Genomic DNA, 23,837 nt, shown 5'->3' on the forward strand with positions numbered 1-23,837 from the left:
AGAATAAGAAGACAAAATGTACAAGAAGACAAAGCCCATCCTCAGTAATGGAGTTAGCTAAAGTGCTATGGACTTCATTTCCTAAATGATTCCTTCCCTCTGTGCTGAGAGTTGGACACAAATTAAATAATTGACTTTTCAGAACTCCCTCTTTGCATTTTCAGCCTGATTCTTTAGCTGTCACTTTTCCCTTTAATTACCATCATCCTTTTCACCTCCCGTTGTCATATCCCAGTCCAGCTAGTGATAGCATCGATGCACAGAAAGAACCAAGAACTGTTGATTGGATAGAGAACACAATAAATTCAGATTTTCAGCATGGCTCATGAAGTAAAAAGGCTGAATCAAAAGTTGCATAATTAGTCTAGGATTTATCTTCAGGATCTTCCTGGAATAATCTGGAATGCTTATCGTGACTTTGTTTTTTGTTTTTGTACATTTTACTTATTTTCAAAAGAGGTAAACTAGGAACAAAACCTTGGAAAGGAAGGCAACTTGTGGAATTTGATCAACCTTTCTTCCAAGCCACCGTACTAATTGTAAAAGGTCATATTTAACTAGTTCAAAGTGGAAAAAGTACACATCAATAACTATAGTTTCAGTTGTCCATTAAGGTCGAGTGTCATGCCGTCTTGCTGGATGTGCTATCCTCAAAATCCCAGGGACAAACATCTGCCTTTTTAGCAGCATTTCCACTTTCACGTTTAGGATTGGGATTGCTCTGCTTCCCACATTTGTCTGTAGCTTTTTTATCTGCCGCATCTTCAAAATCCCACGGACAGACATCAGCCGGCTTTGCTTTGGCTGCTCCGACATTTGCACTTTTCCTTTTTTCTACCAACGGTACCTCCTGAAGACTTTCTACATCCCAAGGGCATACCTCAGCCATTTTCTGTTGGCTCACGTATTTCTCTGAAGATTTACTCTTGTCCTTAGCCTTTGTTCTATTTTTCTCGTCATCACTGTCCTTTGATTTCTCTTTCTCAACTGTTCTTGTTGAAGGAATACCCTTCTTTTTCGAAGGGAATTCCTTGGTTTGGGATGCTTGAGAGGGACTAGGTGTCCTCTGTCCAGAATTTGGAGATATAGCAGTACTGTCGTAGTCCCAGGGACATACATCGGCTTTTGTACATGGGGGCTGGAGAGAGCCTACTGCCTTGGATGGATCTGAAAGAGTATTTTTCCCTTTCCCATCCACAGGAGAGGTGATTTTACTCTGTTTTGTCATATCTGGTGAGTGAGCTAACTCCGTGGTCTTTTGAGCTCCCTCGAAGTCCAATGGGTAAACGTCAATTGGCTTAGTTTTGGAACTCTCTGGTGCAGAAAGAGATTGCTTGGTCTTGGCAGGATTGCTTGCCTGACTGCATGTTTGCTGCTTTGACCTTTCTACTTGACAGACTTGACTTACACTTCCATCCTCCCATGGACACACCTCCGGTCGTATGGCGGACGTCCTCTGAATTTCCTTTGGATGCCCGCCACTAGACGACTGATCGGCTTTATGTTTCTGCTGCTGAGATTTGCCTCCTTTGGTGCTACCTCCGTGAACTGTTGTCGTTTCCTTTGGTGCGATAGATACATGCTTTTGGACCTTGTTTTCAGAATGCGTGGGGAGGTCCTCCACTTCCCAGGGACACACCTCTGAGAGATCGTATAAATCCTTTCCCTTGACGAGATCAGAAGAGATTGTCGGCTGGCTTCCACCTACCGGCTGTTTCGTGATCCTACCTTTTTCCACGCCTTGCTTGTACTCAACTGATTGGCTCATAATCATCTTGGGATGAGAGTCATTTTCTGGCTCTGCATTGGCCTTTGTGTCTTTGCTCTTTGGCTGACTCTTCTTATTGCTGTCTTCCATGCTCTGAGTCTTTCCAGTCAAGCCCAAAGTCTTATCTCTGGCACTGGCAATGACACTCAGAGACTTCTGAAGCATGGAGGCTCTAGGATGCATCGGCTTCTTGTCCGCAGAGAGATTATGGGCACTGACCGACTTGCAGACTAAAGGAACTGATTCCGTAGATTCACTGGGGGCATTAATATTTTCATTGGACTTCTTCTTGACCGACTTCTTGCCCATAAGTGTATCCAGGAGGGAGCCTTCAGTGGTGGTCATCTCCATCTTGTCTGCCACCGGGCTGTTGGTGTCTTCACTTTGGTCGCGGACATGATCATAGCTGCTGTGAGACTTCTTAAGGGAGAAAATCTTGTTCTTTAAGGTCTCATCCTTTGCTGTCTTTCCAGGCTGAGTCGGGTCAAAGGGGTTCTTCTTCAACATGCAGATGCTGTTCCGGTTGCTCCCATGTTCTCCGGCCTCCTTGTCTTCACGGCTGCATTGCCGATGCACCGATTCCGGAATTTCCGTGATGCGCCTCATCAGCGAACGACCCAAACCTTTCTTGGAGCTTCGCTTCTTCTGGAGATGAGGGTTGTTTGCCAGCATCTTCTTCCTCTTATAAATCTCCAACTGGGAGTAGAGTTTCTTCAGTTCCTCCTACAATGGAGAGCAGATGCAAAGTGATCGCATTAGTGTTCACACCAACCATTTTATTCATATAGTTTGAAAGCAGAATCTAATTAAGACGCACAAAAACCAAACCCCACAGACATTCGACTGCACAGAGAACATGCAGCACAAATTCAGGACAAACGGCTGGTAAATGATGCACTACGGAATATAACATGCTTGCTGAAAAAAAAGTAAAGACAAGACAGTCTCGGACGGCATCAAATAAGGAAACAGATTGCGTTTTAATGTTAGGTCTGAAACAGCCTCTGAGCTTCGGTCTTGAATTTATTGTACTTTTGTTTCCATGATCATCCCGCAGAATGAATGCATCATAAAAATGACTCCTTCTTTTAAATACTCTTGCCCAAATCTTTTTGATGGAGAGACTTCTTCAGCTCTAACAGACAAACAGAAATCTCTGCTCACGTTGGTACGTTTTTCCCAAAGACTGTCGCAAGACCTGACACCACAGCCATTAACAGAACTGAGCTGGCCCATTTCGTCAGGTGTCTGCAATAAAGAACTGCCGTGGCTCAGTATTTTTGGCAGGATTCACATTATTCGCCAGGTTATTCATTGGGAAAACGACAGGCCGAAGGAAACGCCACATACCCGAATGTCCTCAGGATCCAGACTGTGTTCACTCCACGCCGAAGTGATGCTGCTGTTGAGATAGGAGCCGGAACGACCCATGTCCAGCTCGTCCTCGTAGGCCTCAGACGCAATGTCGTCTCTCATGTGGGTGCCGGCAAATAGAAACTGGTGGAGTGGCACAATCAAACTCATTTGTCAATTTTTTTTATAAAAAAATTTTTTTTATGCCTTTCGGCATGTCGACAAATCCCATAAAGACTGTTGCTGCATGTCTGTCATCATTACCTTCGGAATGAGGAGCAGACCCAGAGTTACTGTTACGGTTAAGTGGGTGTGGGTGAAGAACAGCAGCAGCATCCAATCCGGGTGGAGCTCCGGAGCGAGCGTGAACCTGGCGGGGAGAGACAGAAAATGAAACCGGAAGCGTTACCATGCATGGAAGCGCAGCGTGCATCGCTTTATTGGTAACGGATGCCAATTTATAACTGGAGTATCACCACCAACGATTCAAACTGTTTATGCCTTCTTGGAAAAAACACAAATCATTCTGACACAGTTCATTAGTAAATAATGTGATGGAGCTGAGCCGCTCAATTAGGGAAGTGGAAGCGTTGTTGTCAGCTGAAACGTCTCATTTATAAACTGCACGGTGCAGCATTATCACAAAAATAAAACGGACCCACAGCTCCCAGGGGAACGGGGACCCGGAGGTGTTGTCGCTATGCGATGGACATCGGCTGTTGTTACCTGAGGACGTAGAAAATGGCTGACAGGACGAGCTCGTTGTGAACGGCGATGGCCATGTATCGAGGCTCGTGGAACGCGGACGGCACCGTCCTCACAGCGTAGCACAGGTACACCGCCCACAACAGGAAGAGGAACTCAGCTGTGGCGCGAAGAAGAAGAAGAAGAAGAAGACACGGTGAACAGGACGAACGCGCCATGGAGTCATTTCAATGCAGGACAGAAAAGGGCCACCCGGTTATTCACAGTTAGCTGCTCGCACGCAGCTCCAATCAAACCCATTTGGAACAGCTGCGGTTGTATTCTCTGGACAAAAGCCGAGTCACCAATTACCTCCATCTAATGTCTCCCTGGTCGCCAGCGCCACGGCAACCAACACAATGGGCACCCGGTGCCAGTGAACACTTCGGCGCTGTCACACAAGTATTCCTCACAAGTCAAGAAGAGCCTCGTTCTCTAACTCACGAGGCCCGAATCGGCAGATGTAAAACAGCATGTGAATGTCCTCAACACGAGAGACCCCCCCCCCCCCCCGGAGCTTCTTTGGTTCCTCATCTGTCTTCATCTGCCCTCTCCTCCACGCGCAGCCAGGCAAGCATCCAAAAGTGGCGAGCTGGAGAGGATTGATGTCTGCTAATGGGAAATGTTGCCACATGTAGTTAGAGGAAAACTCTTCCTCATCCAACTCAGCCTCCTTTCCCCATCGCCCCCCCACTCTCTTTGAAGTCCGAGTTCTATCACACCTGACAAATGACTTCTTGATTTCACGCCAAGAAGGCATCAAACCGCCCGCCTACAGGAAGCAGAAGCTTACCGACGGCCATCATGTAGTCCCAGCGATCCAGCAGGCACATGCCGAACTGCAGCCCGTCCGGAGTGCGGCCCACGTTGATGAGGGCCGACTTCCTGTCCAGGTTCTGACACACGGCGGATGTCCAAGCCACCAGGAACCAGCAGACGATGAGGAGGAGGATGGCGAGCAGACGCAGAACTCGCCAGCTGGTCATGTAGGGGATCCTCTGGGCGGTACGGGACAGGAACACCTTCAGAACCCTGCAGGGAGAACAACAATAGTACCACGGAGAACGAGTAGAAAAGCGCCGACTGCCGATAGATTAGCCGTGGAACAGCCAGACTCTTACATTTACAAGGAAATAAGGTGTAGCACAGAGTAATTGCACTTAAAGAGGTCAATGCGATTCGATTGACGGCATTTCTTGGGATGAATAATGATGTTGCACAAACGGTGTCGTGCGACTGCGTGAGTGTTTTTGTGTTACCTGTACAACTTAAGAGTCACGGTCCCGTACACCGTGGCGAAACCGAGCAGCCGGACCCATCGCAGCAGGATGCAGCGGAAAACGCTGGGTTGGAAGTAGAGAATCCCGACCTGCAAGAGCGCAAGGACCAAAGGGGACGAAGTGAGCAACACAGCGACTGGAGATCAACAGATATGAACGGGAGGATGGACGGATGGACGGATGGACGGAACTCTAGTCGATGTCTGTCCCACAGACACTGGCACGTGTGATAAAACCATTGAGATTCACTTCTCAGAGAGAAAATGTACGAGCTACTTCTTCCGTAACGGTGAAGCGTCATTTCACAGCCGTCCTTTAAATCATGAGAAGAAAGGAAAGTAATCCCATCTGAGCCTGCTAACAACATGAAAAGCTTGCCCTCGAGACACGAAGGAGGGCATCAATCCAAGTTCGCTATAAAGACCGAGACACACACTGAAACGGTGCCCATCCAAAACACACGCACACACACACACACACCAAAGAAAGAATCAAACATCTGAGGCAACATAATTATCTGTCCGATGCAGATGTGCAGCGATTTTCCCCCGTGGGATTGTTAATGTTAATCGGATTAGCCGAGGCATTATTACGATCCCGCAGGCGGCGGAGAAGACGCAGGCGTGTGGAGATTTATTTACTCCCTAGGTTTGAGTCAGTCAGGGGACACGGAGGATCCCGCGAGAGAATGGGCGGCCCACATCATCGCCGGCTCACACAGGCTGGTCCGCTGGAATCCTGACCCTCTGATGAGAAAACGCTGACGTGAGCCTCACTCCTCCCATCGGTTTGGTTTCAGGGAACTGCACCTCAACCTCAGATCCTTTCTTCTTAACGCCAGCGATCGTAAAGAGTTAGATCACATTCTGCCCCCCCGCCTCTCTTTTGCACCCTTTTAGAATCGATGCTAAGTGCTCGGTATCTTCGACTCAGCACCGAGGAAGAGGAAAGGGATCAGGTGTCGCTCTGAGACTTGTGCGTAAAAGGAACAGAGAGGATGCTGTGCACCTATCTAATGGACATTGATAGGTAGGAGACGATTATCAACACGCTAGGATGCCTCTCCTCGTCTCTCTTAGTCACAGTAAAGGCTTCTACAAACGCAGAGCGAGCATTTTTAAATCAGCAAATCATTTTTGCACAACTCCAGGGTTTACGTACGTATTCTGGCTTCAGGCAGGTGAACACATCCCAGCTGAATATTGTGTTAACCAGCCTCCTCAGACACCTGACTTAACACAACCTGCCTCTGCATGCCCTTAAAACACAGCCTTGTATATGTGGACGTTATACAACAGCGTGTTCTAGATGCACACCTGAGAAGACGAGCAGTTGCTACGGAGGCAGGCAAAAGTTGTGGAAGTTGCACCACGGCACATTTGGTGGAAACTAGGAACTGCTGACGGGAGCAATTCCTCGCTTCTTTACCTTCCTTACAAGAATTATTCTCTATTGATTTGAAATTAGTCTTTACCAGCCACCTGCCTGGGATTGTGTTTTCAGTTAAACCTCCTTCTCATGATCGATTAAGGTGCGAGGAATATGTGTTTGGACTGATGCTGCACCTACACCTTAAAATCGCTTCTTAATGCAATTTGTGGCCAAGCTTCAATTTCCCTGTGGCACTCCTTTCTTTTCTACACACATCTGTAATGGAGCTCACCTCCTCTGACGCCTAGAGCCCCCACTGTAATGTGTTGTTTCTCAGGTTATACCCTAACTAACTAAACTAAAACCTCGACGGTGCAATTATCCGAATGCTTATTGGCCAACGGGCATCTGCGTCATTGGGTGCAACGGGACCACAAAGCGCCTATCCCAATGTAAGTTCATGAAACGGGGAAAATGCTTTCGCTGAGACTACGATGTCCACCAGACGGCAGATGTTAAGACTCATCCGAGGGTCTTCATTGAAGCTCTAATAACTAAGCAGGTGGCCGATCCGAGGACGATGCCGGGACATGATGGGTGTCGATGGGAATATAAAATGTGATACAGACGGAGAACACCCCGTCCTGACAAAAAGACAGTTCCGATGACAGAGCAACACCTCCGGACTCAAACTCGCAGCAGATAGCGTAGCTATCATGAGTTAACGTCAAAAGATGGCTGAGCTATCAGTAAAAACTATCGCTGCCAGAAGTGGGAGTGACGGGAGGCTGAAAACAATGAGCGTGACAAGAGCGACATTCACACGCGCGCCCACTTACTTATTCAATCAACGCTCAGCCACTTCATTTTCAGTTATCTTTCACTGCTAATCATTGCTCTTTTTAGCACCCTCCAGCTGGCTGCACACAAACAGTCGGTCGGATGCCCGCTGCAGCTCGTCCCTCTCCATCCGACGGCGACGCAAGCCGGCCAGCTGTGGTGTGAGCCAGCAGCCTTCTCCGTACCGCACGGATCCCCTGTCGAAGCTGGTTTTCTATTTTTATTCAGACCTATCTGCTTCCGGTGTCCGACTCATTGCAGCCATTGAAAGACAAAGGAGACGACGGAAAGCTGCAGCGTGTTGCAACAGCTGAGCAAATGTCCAACCCTCACTACGTCCATGTGTCTCCTCCTGGGTCGTCCTCTAGCCCTGTTCCTGGGCAGTTCCATCCTCAGCGTCCTTCTTCTCCTCTGGACATGTCCAAACCATCAAAGTCTGGCCTCTGACCTTGTCTCCAAAATGTCTAACCTTCACTGCCCCTCATTTCTAATCCTATCCAACCTGGGAGAACCGTTACCTCAGCACCTTCAGCTCCGCCACTTCTAGCTCCGCCTCGTGTCTTTTCCTCAGATCGTGGCTACTCGGGCTAGCTAAACGTTTGTTTTGCCTTTAGACACATAGGAAGAGTAAGGAAAACAGTCATGTTTGTCCTGCAAACAGCGCTAATGTCGTGAAAACACAAACCCTGGTGCTCAGCAGTCCCAGAAGGCTTCATCCCAGAACGGTAACACACTCACAACCACAATATGACATTCTGTGCTAGCCCGCTTTAGATAATTAGCTCTCGCTGTCAGGCAAACAGGAGATATTCAACAAATAACACTTTAAAAAGAAAGTGGGTGGATTCTTTTATTAGACTAATGCAATTAGCAAAAGAACAACACAAAGCAGCACCGTGTAATTAACTTGTAATGTGTAGATAATAAAAAGGCAAATGGCTGTGCAGGGCGGTCGATGCAGGGACTGAACCGTGAAGGTCAGGGTCCCCGCAGGGCATCGATCAAATAGGATGTAGGACCCTGTCCCTCAATATTTTCTTTTGTTAATGTCAAATGCATATAATCTGGGGTGAATTTGGTGCAATTGTAGCGATGCCTTATGTTTAACTTTGCACTCATTGGTTTTATGGTCCCGTGCCATAAAAGTAAAAATACTTAAATTCATATAAATTAACGAATAAAGTGCATCAAAAACTGATGGAAAAGTGGAACATTCGTTGGAGACGGTCACGAAGAATCCAATAATTGAAGTAATATTTCTAGACAGTGAGAACCGAGTTTAGATGCTGATGGCGCCGCCCACATGGCTTCAATGTCTCTGCTAGAATTATGAATTACTACAAGGGTTGAAAGCTGCGACAGCTTGAAGAGAAATCTCATTCTAATGCAGCACTTACTGGAATTAAAGTGCCAAAATAAAATATCATATATTAGTCATCTGTCAATGACGCAGTATAAACACATCAGTTTGAGAGATTAAAAAAAAGAAAAAAGAAACTGGAAATCGGTAGCCGTCCGTTCGGAGGAACAGATGGTGAATTTCAGCCTTTTGTGATCGCAGTTTCTTTGGAAACTCCTCCGAGCGAAAGGCGAGAAGAATATCGTTCAGCCATTTGGTGCGTCTTCGCCCGTACGAGTAGCGAGCGGGACGCTTTCAGCCTCGGAGTCATTCTGTCACAACACAGATCTGTCGCTGCTTTAGTGCAAAATAGTGGCAGCCAGCCGGTCCGCTGATGCCCCCGCTTCTTCCGGTCATCATCTCCCGCTCATTCCTTGCCTCCTCTGTTCTTCCGAGCTACAGAAATACCTCCAGTGTGAGATGGTGGGAGGAGGCACCGGTCGGAGCGGAGGGGAGGTGAAGTGTTCTAACATCAACCGATCCATTTTTGTATGGAAGCTGACACTCACTGCCACGTGGGAAGGGCCGCTTCCTGGAGGGAGGTAATGGTTTCCTCTCCTCCCGCTGCTCCCTGAGGTGGGTTGAGTGTAAAATTGCATCCAGCTCAGCCTTTGCACGGTCAAGACCTTTGCCGGTTGCTGCTCGCCTCCCACAATCAGATGCAATGCAGATGAAGAGTTTTACATACGGTACGAGTTAACATGTATGCATCAGCAGGAGAGCAGGAGGTGTGACACGTCTCGCTGGGGAGAACAGGAAGGCAGCTCGTGCTGCCTTAGAGACAGCGACGGGAAAATACGGCTCTGATGTCTCACGAAGCGTCTTTAATGTCGGTTTTCTACAGTAGCTCAATTTCTAAAGCCGATTTCCTGGACATGTTTGTGAAAGTAGTGAAGGGATCCGTGGATTAAACCGGGTTAGGCCTCTAAAACACAAAACTCGGTCTGACTGCATTGCTGCCGTGACCGGAAAAGCCCGTAAAAAAAAAAAAAACAAGCAGCAATATTAATCCAGACCTTTACTTTGCTCCAATCACCATCGCTGGGAAGCTAAGCTAACCCAGGGATCACACTGTGAATCACACAAATGTGTGTCTGCTCTCCCCCTTCTCACCTCCCCAGAAATAGCACTACCCGTAAATGTGCTTCTCTATTTCTGCAGTCGCTGTTCTGCAAAGCGGGGGGGCTGAAGTTATTGCATCCGACACAGTCGAGAGAGAGAGAAAGGGTGGCGATTGCATTTCACCATGAAGCCGAATTCCACGGGAGCGGGATGGCATGCATCTCCGGCAGATTAATAACGGTGGAATTATTTAAAATAGAAGCAGTGGCGGCGGCGGAATATTTCTGAATCTATATTTAGATTGGGAGTGATGCGTCTCACCATGGCTCATGTGGGAGGGGACACGGGGACGCATCATGGTGGAGATCAGTCTCGCATGCTGCAGAAAGACGCCGTTTTCAAATGATGCAGACATTTTGTCAAAGCCATTTTCTGCAGGGAGATTTGAACCGGATTTGAACGTAACTAAAGCATCGGCAAGGACGTCGGATTCAAAGAGGAAACTACAAAGTTAAGTTCCCTTTGTAGAGCCGAGCTATCTATTTTTAGCCGTGCCATCGCTACGCCAGCTGGATACAGGATTATCATCCACTATTCATTCATTCACGAACCAATCATCTGTCTCCCGTCTTGCTTTCGTTGTGCAAATTCCAAACATTATTACTTTCCGGGACCATGTCGCAGCAAATTGTATTGATTAGCCGGCTTTAAATAGGTTGACTTTAATGACATTGACTCTGGACTGCTTCGCTAAGCATATAGCGCCACATGATTGCAAGTGAATTTCAATTAGCCAGTGCCCCTAGTAGCACCCAAGAGAATGATGCATCGGTGGATTCATGTAAATGGCGCAATGGATAGTGCCTTGGACTTCTAGTTACACTGAGGAGAAGTGATTCAAAGGTTGTGGGTTCGAGTCCTGCCAGAGTCAAACTTTATTTCTGCACCTGGACTGCTACAGCTGTCGCATCACTGTAAGAAGGTTCTGGGTTTGAGTCCTGTGTGTGTGTTTGCGTGGTTTTTCTCTGGGTTCTACGTTCTTTCCTCCCACCTCCAAAAACATGCCTGAATTGTGTTCTTTGACAAGGCAAACGACCCCCCCCCGCCGTACCCTGCCTCAGATATGAAACGTTTTGCTCTGAGCTATGATTCTGCTTTAGACGAATGAGCGACAGCGTGAAGTGAAGGTCAAGTGAAGGTCAACTGAATGCCAACGTTCAGTCAAGGGAAAGATTTTTGTTTTAGCATAAGGGATTTCAGGAAGCATGTCAAGAAATGAGCACATGAAAGCAACACGGAACACGCACACACATACACACACACACACACACACCGAGGGAGTGTGTCAGGCTTACCGGAAAATAGAGAAGCAGCGCTCCACACAGAATAGCCTCCAACAGGACGAGGCCCGATGCTCTGATCGTCTGAAGAAGGAAAGATATACCCAATATTAAACTTCTCATTAATGCACTAATGAACTGCTTGTGTCCGCTGAGGACTGGCAGGACAAGCTGCGGCTATGGCATCCTGCTTCCTTATTAAGTTGTTTTGGGTGACTGATTAGCACATCGAGCAGACGTGGAGCTAAATTAGAATTCATTTGGTTTAATGTTGTCAGCGACTTTGCAAATTTGGGTCTGTTATTCACTCTAGTTTTCTTCCAGAGGGAATTTTTTTGGCTCCTCATCAGCTGAAAGCTAAAATGCTGCCCATTCAACTTGCTAGTTGCTAATGTCGAGCTAGCATCTTTCAAACTATGTTCTGTATTTCTGTTAACTATAAACTACGGGATGGATTTCCATGAAACTCTGCGGAGGGGTGAGACGTTGATAAGAACGATGGGATTCCAGACGAAGGACTGGACACTTGTTTTTCTTTACTTTGTGAGATAATTGTGCAAAAATGACTAAACCTATTTCAACAAATCTTTGCGGAGGGAAGGATCAGACAGCAGAACTGCCAGGGGCTGTAAAACACTGCACTCTATCAGAATGTACCAGGAGGAATTAAAAGGGGACTGGAGCTTCTTCTTCTTCTATGTCGTTTGAAAGAGAACAAAGTCAAGTGGCAGCTCCCGCCTGAAGGGCTTTTCCGTGGAAAGGTTTGCCATTTCAGACCCTTTTGTGGATGTGTTGCGTCAGACATTTAACGACACATCATCCTCCGACTGACATTAGCCCCGAGGGCGCTTTCAAGGAGCAGAAGACATTTGTGTCGCATGTCGTAAACATGAAACTCTAACCGCGGTTACGTTGACCAGAACCATTTACGTCCCTAAAAAACCCGGACAGGGTACATTCCAGCATTTTCGGTAGACACCTTAGCAAATTGTCAGTAACGATAACCTCCCCTGCAGTGTACCACCGAGATTTGATACTTCCTGAAGGACTATGAATAGTGCATGAGCTAAATCTGAGCCTTTGCTTTCCACACGGAGCGTTCAGGTTCGTGCTTGTGAAGCAGTTTTTGACGATGCAATGATAACCTTTCAAGAGAAAACATTATTTACTGAGAGGATTAAAGTCAACGGGGATGATGTCGTCAGCCGGAGGAGCGCCTACAAACCGAATCAACGCGTCTCACCGTCACAGTCAACAAAGATACATGATGAATTAGATGCCAACACAATTTGTGCGTCTGTGTTATCACTTCCTGACTGGTCCGGCGCCTGATGTTCAGATGGGATTTGCGGTTTGACGTTGAGTCTACTCCGCTTGGAATGATTTCAAAGCGTCGTCGTGACCACCCACGTACCGATCCACGGGTTTATTGAACCGAACGGCTTTGAGGGGCCGTTCGGCCCCGGAAAACATCAAACAGGTAACCCGCCTTTGTAATTGTCAATTGAATCTGTGTTTTTTTTCACTTGTGCAATTCGTAAAAGTTCAATCCAATGACAAATCCCGTGAAAGCTGAAATGTGTAACTGTTAAAATAGAACACTGTATTAATCAATAGCTGTTAATCAAAAAAAAATAAGAGCTCAATCACGATGACTCAAATCCTTTATGGGGACCTGTCCAATGATCGTGAATGCGTACCTTGTTCCTACGGAAGTGGTAGACGAGGACCATGCTGACGAAGACGATCAATAAGCAGAGGCACTGGAAGGAGAGGACGGCCAGGCGGAGAGCGCCGTCCTCCGGCGCCACGCAGGGGGTGTCGTCCTTACAGTAGGCGCAGCCCAGCCGACAAGGCACGCAGTCGCTGGACGACCCCTCGTCTACGGTCGGTCCGCTCCCGGAGGTCTTTCCCTGCCTCCCCATCCCTTTGAGAAACAAAAGGGAGGTGAAGCTGATTCCAAATCAGGGGTAATTGGGAAACACAATAATAACGTTTCAGGTGCAAAACAAGCAAACAGATAAATGGTCGAAGACATCTGTAATGGATGACATCACTGAACGCATTAAAGATGGACATTGCACGAAAAAGACAAGAAAACAAAATGCTCACAAGGACGTGAGGTAGAAAACCGTTAGCTAGGAGGTAGCTAATAGATCGTCTGTATTTCGTTAGCTGAAGGCCGGTAATGTTCGTACAGTTGAAGCTGTATGGACGGTAAAATAAAGATGGACGACATGATACTCGATACTGTGGCTCCTCCCGTTCACAAGAAGAAGAATTATGATTATTTTATATAACACAAGATTTGCGTTTCCCTGCGACTCTGTTGGAACCTGATGAAGTGCTGCTGAGTCTATATGCGCTCATCCCTCTCTGACCTTTCAAAGATTCGTCGGTTCAACACGGGGAAGACTGATCTATATGAGCGAACGTGAAAAGTCAACGTTGCTGTTGTCTTGTCCGGGCGGCAGTAAAAATACACAGAGGTCACGGCAGAAGTTTGTTCTGTGTTGGTGTTGGAGAGCCTGAGGATGCTAGGCTAATTTATATGCTATACGTGTGGGTGGTGTGTGTGTGTGTTCGGCATAAACCGGTCGATAACACGCTGCGGCAAAGGAAGCATAAGTGTTCAGTCACACTGGACGGCTGGGAATGCTAAAACAAAAAGGTAAACTAACTCTGGGAACAAGAAATCATTGATTTATTGAGGAATCCCCTGAGAGTCGCCCGTATGGTCGGACAGATAACGAACGGCGGATTTATGCCGAGCTTTTACGGAGGCTTTGCCGGAAGCGGCCATTGTCTCAGAGATTTGCAGGGATTTTGCCTTTAAAAATAAAGTGGCCTATTTTTCAAAGCTATGACTCTGCACATCATTGATCCCTTTGAAAGGACTACTTATCTCCGTGGCGATGAGTCATACCCTTAAGAGGATTCTCATTGGCTGGTCCCTGCAGCAGCTGGCTGACAGCGGCGGCTATAGTAGCCACACATCTCTGCGTGAGATCCACGGTGGAAGATCGGCGGAAACAAAGGAAAGCGAGCTGCAAAGGAGCGTCAGGGATGGCCCCTTGTGGATTAACGGGCTTGTTATTGGCCCCATGGCGGGCCAGACTGCGGCACTGCGCCTCGCTAACGGGCTTGCCTCTCCTCTTTGTTTTTGCGTTGACAAAGACACACACACACACACACACACACACACACACCGAGCTTTCACACAAGAGCTTGTGTGCAAGCTCATGTGTGAAAGCTCGCAGCAAGACAGAAGCAGAAACTGTGAGAAATAAAAACACGTGTGCGGGAAGACGATGCGGAAAAAGATTTAGAGAGGTAAATGGGTGAGGGAGGGGGGGGGGGGGGCAGAGGAACCTGCTGTATGAGGTTTGAGTGGGATGAGGCAGGAATCAAAATGAAACCACGGCAGAGAGCGGCGGAGGCCAGGTGAAAACCACAGGGGTTCTGCGTCTGCAGAAGTCTTTTAGTAATTAACTCGCAGCAAAATGGGGAAAGTACCATTAAAATTTCCCATCTTGAACCCGATTGGCCCCCTGAGGTACCGGGCGACGTCATTAGTGCCGTTATAGGCTGAACACATAAATGTAACGCAGCGGAGTACATTATGTTTTCACATCACATGAAATTAAATTATTTGGAATGCAAGGTTGCTCGCTGGATGAAAGTGCAGACCTCAGGAATTAGCTTGCAGAGTGTCAAATGGAAATCATTCAGAACCTCATTTGTTCTTGTACTGATTTATTGGAAGGCTTTTTCACAAATCTTTGCCAAAACCGGCTCTAATTTTGACATTTTCAACTAGCCTAAGCCCTTAGCCTTGCCTCGAGTCGTCAAACGTGGCCGACATAAAACGGGAGATGACTTCATCATCTTCGTGAAGACGCTGCAATCATCGCTGAATCAGGTGATGACAGTTACGACTCACTCGGGACGCCGTTGACAGCCAGTCTGCTGGGATGATAGAATCCCTTCCTGCAGTGACACTTGTACTTGTCCAAGACGAATCCGTGTCCCCGGATCGCCACACACTGTAAGAAGGGGGGGGGGGGGGTATATGCATTAGCTATACCGAGAACATAATCAATACCATTTGATTTTTACGCATTCATGTCATCACATAATACAGATTAACAAGAATTTAAAGCAATTAAAATCCGTCAGATCTAAACCCGTAGCATAAAATGCAGCGTGTGGGGTCAAATGTCTCGTGTTTAAGTTGTGGGATTCATCTCGCTACCCAGTATTCAATTATTTAAGCTTCCTCCATTTGATTGAATAGGAAGCAGACAGAGGGAGGGGAAATAGCGAGGGGCATCTTTGATGGAGGTGCTGTTTCCGAGATATAATTAATGGCTAAATTAAGAACAGACGTATTTGCACGGGTAAAAGAGAACCATTAGTTCTGATCCCTGAGGGCTGTGAGATCCAGAGGCGAGGCCGGCGGCGTTGAAAGGAAGCGTCCGTGACAGCGCTGCTCCTCAAAGCGGCCTGGAGTCCTCACTTCTGGAGACGCTGCTATTTCTGACTCTCTCGCAGTGCCCTGAACGCCTCTAGAAGAACCTCAAACTAACTGAGAAGCACCATCCCCACCAATCAGAGGCAAAAGCAGACAGATCCCGACTCTTGCTTCACGCCAGGCGTTCACGCATTCTCCCTGATGCCGCTTTGAATGTCTGCAGCGGAGCGAGGTGAGTCAGGCAGCCGATTTCATCCCTGACTCCCAAACAGCCGTCTCCTCCGGACAGGTGGAGGACGCTGCAGCTACTACCTGCCACTGTTAATATGCCCACCTCTCAGAGACGGCGAGGAAACTGCCTACGACAGGTGCGTGTGTCTGTGTGTGACAGGAGGGAGCCGGAAATAGCCCCGGCGGTGCGGGGTATGCCTTGCCTCCCAGCTATACCCGCCATCGGTCACGTGTATCACCTCCATCTGTCCCTGTTTGATTTCTTGCTACTGTGCCAGAGCTGCATGTTTCTGTTCTGTTTGTTTCCCGTTCTCCCGCCTCACACCTGTTTCCCCTTGTCCTGATTGGTGCTTGTGCTGCAGCTGGCGGATTGGTGGACCGGCCTCCACGCAGCTGACTCTCATCTCGTCATCACCATCAGCTTCTGAGCTTCTGTCCTCCTCCTGTGATTTCTGTTTTGTATTTGTGCTCGGACCCCAGCCGGCCCACTCCCGGTACGTCATTAGTATATAAAGTTTTTACATTCAATTAAAAGTACATTGAAATTATTATTTGGTTCACAATTGACTTGTTTTATAGCTCACAAACGAATCACTATCTCTGGACGATAAAATAAAGCCACTTATTTCTTTTTATAGGTTTATAGATTGGCTTCTTTTGTAATGCAGTAAAATAAAACTCCCCATATGTGACGGATGTGAAGTCATTTAATGGTCTTCAGTGTCCATCCCGGTTCGTGGCAAAAACGAACCGCTTTTGAGGCTCAATCTGGATACGGCAACATTTATAATATTGTTGCATGGTTATATATTTTTAACATTCTCAATTTCAGACATTTCTCTTGCATTTGGACTGTTTAACATTCAGTCCAAATGCATACATATTTAAACACAGCAGCTCGCCTCTCTGAGACATGAAGCAGGGGAATTAAAACCCACTCCACTCTAATTGACGTGTAGTCCGGGCATCGTCCACCTGGCCGGGAAACCAGGAAGTAGCTCGATGCTGCTGGCTAATGAGGACCTGCTGTGGACACATCCTCGCTTTGAAATGAGCCCACACTCCTCCGGTTTGTGCCGAATCAACCGCTAATAGGCCTCTGAAGGTATTTGTAATGATCCCACAGAGTGTAATGCAAACCCCGAGGAAAGCCCGTTCTCCATTAATTACAGATGTAGCTATAGAACGGAAGGAGAAAGGAGGAAGACTTAGCTGGAGAACGATTTATTCTGCACGTACAGCACAGTCACACAGTCTGCTATCAACCGCCAGGTCGGGAAGGATGTCTGCTTTTCTTGTTGACCAATAATATTATTTAGATACAGATAAATGCACACATTTTTATTGATTTTAAATGTCAAAAATCGAATGCATAGTGCGGTACAATCGCTGTAACGGTGGAACACAGAGCATCGGCAGCCACAGAGAAGCTCGGAGGGACAGTCAAACGGCGCGGCCAGCCCTTTAAAACGAGGTCAACTAGCTGGCTGGACAGCAGGGGCCTCGCCTTGGGTGCATTCCAAAGACTAAAGCTTAAACACGCCGGCCTGGAGGGAGCTGAACATCGCCATCGGGCTGAGACGAGCACACACAGCAGACACCGCTGGGATATCGCTCTCATAATTGCATTCCCTGCTTACGTAAGCGTCGAAGCGATCCCAGCCGGGGCGCATTTATTTATTCCATGCTCAGTAATGTTGACTCTTGCAACTTGCAATGGACAGCCGTGCAAATAGACTTGCCACTTATTTGCATGAGCAAGCCGGAGTCCAAGGACACCCCTTTTTTCAATGGATTTTTATGGTAGGCTTTCCTCACTCAACTCAACCATCTAAAGAAAGATCGTTCTGCACTGCGCAGATTGCAAAACCCGCTGAGACTTTGAAATAAAATGACTCGACTTGCATTGACACAACAAACAGTTCCTTGCACCGTGACGTTTGTCAGATTCGCTGCCCGTTTGACATTTGTTCGAGCCGGAAAGTCAATGGACGAGATCAGCAAGGATCTTTTTCATCGGCGAGAAGCTCGCACCACATCCCGTCCCCCTGCGGAGGTTTTACCAGACGTGTCCGACTGGGAGACGACCCGGAAGCAGACCCAGAATGCACCGGAGGGATGGCTGTGTAATCCCGACTGGCATGAGGGAGCCCCAGAATCTGTCAGGAGGAACCGAGGATGTAGCCAAGGGGAAGGACGTTACATAAACAGCTTCATCGTCTTTCTGATGTCTTTTTGTCTGTGTCACTCTTTCTCTGTCTATTTCTTTGTAGGCGTATGGAAGGACTCATTTCACATCCAATCTCAAGGGTCCCTAGACAAATATTAACTCGTACATTCCTCTCCTTTCCCCATCCTCCCAGGACTGGGTGTTTGCTTTCCGCCTCAGTTCATGGTGCTCTGTTCACGCTAAGCAGAGCAGATGCAAGACTGCGCCCGGGGGCCGAGTGTCGAGTCTTCAAAGTGTTCACATGAAAATTCAGTTCCAGCATCATCCACGGCGCCAAACAGGCTGGACGGGGCCCGGTTCGAAGCCAGAGGTACCATGTGATCTCTCACGCCAGCGTGTCGTGGGTTCATGTGTTCATCTCCTTCATGGTAGAACCACAGAGCAGGGTTTTTTTTGGGGTTTTTTCTAATAAAAAAAATTGGCTGGATGGCAGAAGAAGCTCAGAGACTCAATCCAAACTTTTCTTGGATATCGATCCGATGAAACGTGGCCAGTCCTGAAGGAAGTTTGTAAGAATGCTCAAGCAATTAAAACCAAAAGAAATCAAATCCTTTCCAGCATTTTCAAAAACGAATTCCAAGATAAAAGTCTCCAAGCTGCACATTTGTCTTCTGGTTTTAATCTTAAACGACAACAGGGCATCCAAAATGTGGGTTTTCATGCTCGGAGGATGGGTCTTGTCTTGAGGCAGCATAGTCTTCCCCTTCCTTTAACACTGTGAAGCAGTATCCTCAACATTGTCTGTAAATTCTCAGGGAATAATATGGATCTTGACGTGATTGAATTAAAGGACCATCAGGCATTTCTCGGCTTTTCTACCTTCTGATCTCAAGTAGAACTCCATCTTTTCTGCCGTAATTCCTTGGATTGTCGGTGGGGAGGGAATTTAAATCTGCCCCTGCACAGCAGTATTCCTATTTCCCTCTTATCAAGCACCCTTATCAACTCTGAAGGATAATCACAGCTTTGGTGAGATCACAGTAGATAATTAGCAATTACCCTATTTATAGGCTCGGAACTACGACGACGTAGCATGAAAGGCAAGTTCATTGACACGCTTCAAGGCCATTCCCTCCACCCTAATTGCTGATCTGAGATCAGCAGGTTGAAAGGGTCATATAGCCTGGTGTGAAAGGACTCTTTTCGTGAGTCACTTGTGGGAATCCATGCCCGACTATGATGGCACATTTCAAACACGGTGGGGAATTCTCAAGATGTTAAAAAAGTCTTCCAGTGTGAACTGCAGCTTAACAGGTCAGCATTTTTGTTGAATGGCTGCCGAGGGAACACTTGGCAGAGCTGCAATCAGATAAATAGTTGTTCAACTAATACGTATCACATCTCCAAAGGGGTGTGTGGAGCGAGCGGAGCATGCAGCATCTCGAGGGAAAGAATGACTTATCTGGAGGAGACCAGTAAAGGGAAGCGCCAGGCACCAGTGGGAGAGCTAACTGGTGAACTGAGGATTCGCCGGGCGGTTACTGGGCAACATGTTTGTGCTACTTAAAACCGCCGAGGCGGCAAAAAGAGCAGACGATCGGACTCGCGACTGAAGCTGCAGGAACAGCTGCTCGGTGACTCCAGATCAAGAGGGTGGATTAGAGGGATGCTGCTGGGAGGCAAGCTGGGGTCTGGTGCAGATGAAGAACCAGATGCCCAGAATCTAAAAAGAAGGAAATTTGGCTTTTATGTTCTTTATGCATGAACAAGGATACCAACTCTCATCCTGGAAGATGGATCCCCTCCGCCAGCGCCCTCCCAGAGGGGTTCCTTCCATTTTCACCTCCATCAAAGAGGACTGTTTTCCGGCAGAAAATTTGTTTTTCAAGACAGGGTGGGTTTTTTTTGTACCCACTAGTGGTTGGATAAAGCCTCTGAGGAATGACTGAGAGTTAATAGAATGTCCTCACACGAGAGGAAAAGAAGGGTTGTGCGGAAGGGTAGCAGCGGTTGTGTAACTCCGATGGCGTTATTAATTCAACAACACAAAGCCCACGGCGGAGAAATCAGCGTGCGGTTGAGACGGTGCGACCCTGAACACCGAGGTCAAGTTATCGCAGTGGTTCGACGGACAGAGCACGAAAATCCACTTCAGCTTTTCTTAAATAGATCCACAAGATGGAAAGTCGGATGTTTTCCCATCCGTCTCGAGTTCGGTATATTCTTTTCCAACAGATAAGACTCTTCTCAAACAACAAGAAGCAGGGAAAAGTCGGGAGTCCTTGTCATGCCGGTTGGAACCGAGCAATCACTCAGGTTACGTGTCGCCGTCTTTCGTAGGCTACGCTGCCCCCCCAGGGTTCCACCGCTCGTTCTCAGCAATAAGCTCTAATTGATTGAAACATTTATCCTCATCCAGAGCCGTGTTCTACGAGCGGAGCCTCCGGGGCGGCAAAAGTTGTAGACTTTTGAAGAATGGCGAAGCGCACTAATGGAAGTCATATTAGTGAAAGAGGAGAGGCGGGAAGAGGGAGAGCGAGAGAGGAGAACTCAGCCAAGGCATGCTTGGCTGGGCAAAGAGAGGCAGGACACGAGGGGAGGGCCAGGGAGCCACACGGCTGGCCGACCGGAATGACGGCATTTTGTCAGCTGAAATTGCTGAAATGGCGGCGAGGAAAGGAATCCTCGGGTGCTGGATAAATCCTGGGTTTAAAGCGTAATCGTGGCGTCTTCACGTAAGAGGAAACTTCTGCTGCTACAAAAGAGCATCCAAGGGGGGACGGGGGGGGGGGGGGTGTCAATTCAATGCTTAAGTGAACGAATCGCTAAAGCAACTGCTTTCGTTCCATTATAGGAGAAATTGTTCTCTTTTTCTTCATCAAAATGAGGCCAAATAAAGGCAATAAGCAAAGAGACCCCCCCCCCCCCCGTGATAAGAATAACACAAAATGAATCCCTGCCTCAAAATACAGGGCAACCCTTCCAACACCGTTTATTTTTTACCACACAAACAGAACCCCAGCGGGTTCCATCACGCTGCAGTCGTCCTCGCCTGCCGTTGCACTTTAAGGAAGTGAAGACGGCTAATTCATCTTCATTCTTCTCGTTTAATATGTCAATTATGACGCACAGAAGCGCTACGAGACGGGGGGGGGGGGGGGGGGGAAGCGCGGCAGCCTTGTGACCTCCATGCTTCCTTCCTCCCTTCCTTGTCCTGTCTGTGTCGTTTACCCAGCCGACCGTAATGAGCCACGTAGAGACGCAGAGGCATCCAGGGTTCATCATTCGGCTGCAAGCAAACACAAACCTAACACACCCTGGCACTGTGCAGCGTGCAGGAATCGTTGCTTGTGCAAGCCCAGCTAAAATCCATAGCACACTCTCACGCCATGTCAGATGCCTCTGCCATTGACTGTCCACGGAGAGGTGGAAGTGCTCAGACAAAGAGACGGATTAATTATTCAAAGGGGCTCGCTGCAATCCATTACATCGCATGCATTATGAAGCAGCCTGATCTACAGCGCCTCTTACCAAATCTATCGCTCCCAACGATGAGGATGAACCCGCGAGGAAGACGCGCTGACCCGAAGGCCAGCTGCTAGCTGTGGCAGCAAAAACCCAGAGCGCATCAATCGTCCTAATCCACACGTTCGGCGCACTCACCTCCATCGTGGTCGTATTGCACCGATGGGTTCCAGCAAACCAGCCGTCGGTGGAGCACTGGTCGATATCAAGATCCTGTAGATTAATGTCAACGCGCACCACGCCCCTGCAGAGACAGCAGAACGCCATTACGGCAGCCGTTCGGAGAATGGAAACACATTATCACAGGTCTGGATAAAGGTTTGGGAATTGAAACGCGGCAGCGAATGCCATGAATGCATGTTTGGGCGTAGCAGCAGCGGGTACAAAGAGCTGCTAAAAATGCTGCCCATCACGTCTGTGTTCATTGGATATTCAGAAACGAGCTTGTGCTCGCGTGGATTTCATTCATGAACAGAGAAGAGTTTCAAAAAAAATGACGAGGTGTTTACTAAAAATATATTCTGAGGTAGACTTTGATGCTGTTTATCTGCAGGCACAAGGAGAACAAGGGCTTTCCTTATCGTCCTGTTGTTTTAAACGGAACTAAGAAACCAAAAAAAAAAAAAAAGACCTGGTACTATTTAGCAGACGACGTTAAACCCAATCAGTGACATCACTCAACATCCACTAGGCTCTGTGCAGTCGTACGCTGCTGGTGCGGCGTGTTCTGCAGCTGCATCGGTTTGCTACCCGGCTCCCAGCGGCGCCTCCTGCCTCGGGGCAACCTGACCTCGCTATTTTCCTCTCCCCTCTCCATCCAACGCTCCACGCTAGGGTTTGGACTCCCAGCCACCGCGGGCATATGGCGTAGAAAATAGCTTGTGAAAAAAAAAAGAACGAAAAAGAGGGCACGTGTGATGGGACTGGAAATGCGTGCAGCAAAAAAGAAAGGCTTGTAATTCGAGTTTGGCGGCCGGGGCGCAGAAGCCTCGTGGTGGCCATCGAGCCCTTCAGGCATAAAGACACCATTATCACAGAGAGCAGCAGATAGTGGTGCCCCAGGAAACGGAGCACTCTCTCCTTTCATCCTCCATCCTTCGTGGATCTAAAGGCCAGGTCTGTCTGACAGGCCGGTTAGCCTGTGCTAATGTTAGCTCCGGCATTGTCAACCTCACTCTGGCTTTATTTAGATAAGTGCATGCGTGCTACAAAAGAATATTCAGCTTCGCTATTTAGGCCCAGGAAGTGGCCTCAGGTTGATTTTGCTGCTTCCCAAGGAAGCTTCCTTTGGGTTCGGTGGCTTCTAGAGCACACATTCACAGTCAATAAATGAACGCTAGCTTCTCCATGTCGAGTTTTATTAGCTGTTATTTTAGGTGTCCGAGCTTTAGCGCTTTAGCTAAATCAATTCAAGCCTGCGTGGTGAAAGATAACATGAAAGATAACAAGCCACCCAATCACAGCCCGGTTCCTTGATAGTGGAAAACATCCAAATGGTGCAAAAAAGTAATGATCTGTCCAGCAACACGAGCTAAAGCTCTCTCTTTACTCAGCAAAGAAAATAATTGCTTCTTTTTTATAAAGTAATCTGTAGACTGCTCTGAACATTAAGCAATGAATCTGGGATACAAAGCCCAATTAAATCTCACAAGCAGAAGCCAAATGAGATGTAATGGTTTTTATATTCCTTTCATTGGGCTTTTTCTTCACCGTCTGGCTTTATTAGAATTTCATTGCCGCTGCAAGTTGTCTCTCTGTCGAACGCACTGCAGGTCAATAATGGCGTGCGTGAACAACACATTAATCGGAATGAGCGTAAGCACACTGCACATTCCTAACCTGTTGAGAATGAATATATCGCTGGTATGGAGGTGAAATTAGCAGCCGATTAGAATATTCTGCAGAGCTGTTTTCATTTTGGAGTGTTTAATGCAGGGGCAGGCTTTATTTATTTTTTATTAACTGTATTTGCACATGAAAGAATGAAGATGAACAAGCCCCGGTGTCTCCAGTAGAACTAGCGGTGTGCAGATAAACCAACAAGAAGATAAAGCTGAAACATTATCCTGCAGCTTAGAATACTCGCACGCCAAGATGAACTTCTGCCCCAGTGTCTCGACAGGAACACATCGCCGTCCTCTGAGAAGGGCGCAGTCCTCCCGAGGACAATGTCTCCTATCTGATGGGGACGCATCAAGCCGACAGGACAAGTAGAAGTTTAACGTGAACGTAGCGGCTGAGCGTGACGCTGCTTTGTCCACCGGCGTTCCGGCGCAACCC

At 47.7% G+C, this 23,837-nt stretch overlaps 1 protein-coding gene across 1 annotated transcript in view; it reads right to left on the reverse strand.

The window, feature by feature from the left end:
• Positions 1-622: 622 nt before the first annotated feature.
• Positions 623-23,837, reverse strand: part of gpr158a (G protein-coupled receptor 158a) — a 28,234-nt gene continuing 5,019 nt past the window's right edge. The window contains exons 2-12 of the mRNA XM_068748042.1: positions 21,696-21,801; positions 15,101-15,203; positions 12,858-13,084; positions 11,173-11,241; positions 5,125-5,234; positions 4,659-4,897; positions 3,848-3,986; positions 3,386-3,491; positions 3,119-3,265; positions 2,933-3,016; positions 623-2,491 (exon numbers count right to left, since the gene is read on the reverse strand). Coding sequence (XP_068604143.1) covers positions 623-2,491; positions 2,933-3,016; positions 3,119-3,265; positions 3,386-3,491; positions 3,848-3,986; positions 4,659-4,897; positions 5,125-5,234; positions 11,173-11,241; positions 12,858-13,084; positions 15,101-15,203; positions 21,696-21,801 — 3,199 coding nt within the window. The remainder of the gene's footprint in view (positions 2,492-2,932; positions 3,017-3,118; positions 3,266-3,385; positions 3,492-3,847; positions 3,987-4,658; positions 4,898-5,124; positions 5,235-11,172; positions 11,242-12,857; positions 13,085-15,100; positions 15,204-21,695; positions 21,802-23,837) is intronic.

Source organism: Brachionichthys hirsutus, chromosome 14, assembly GCF_040956055.1.
Source record: "Brachionichthys hirsutus isolate HB-005 chromosome 14, CSIRO-AGI_Bhir_v1, whole genome shotgun sequence".
Lineage (NCBI taxonomy): Eukaryota > Metazoa > Chordata > Actinopteri > Lophiiformes > Brachionichthyidae > Brachionichthys > Brachionichthys hirsutus.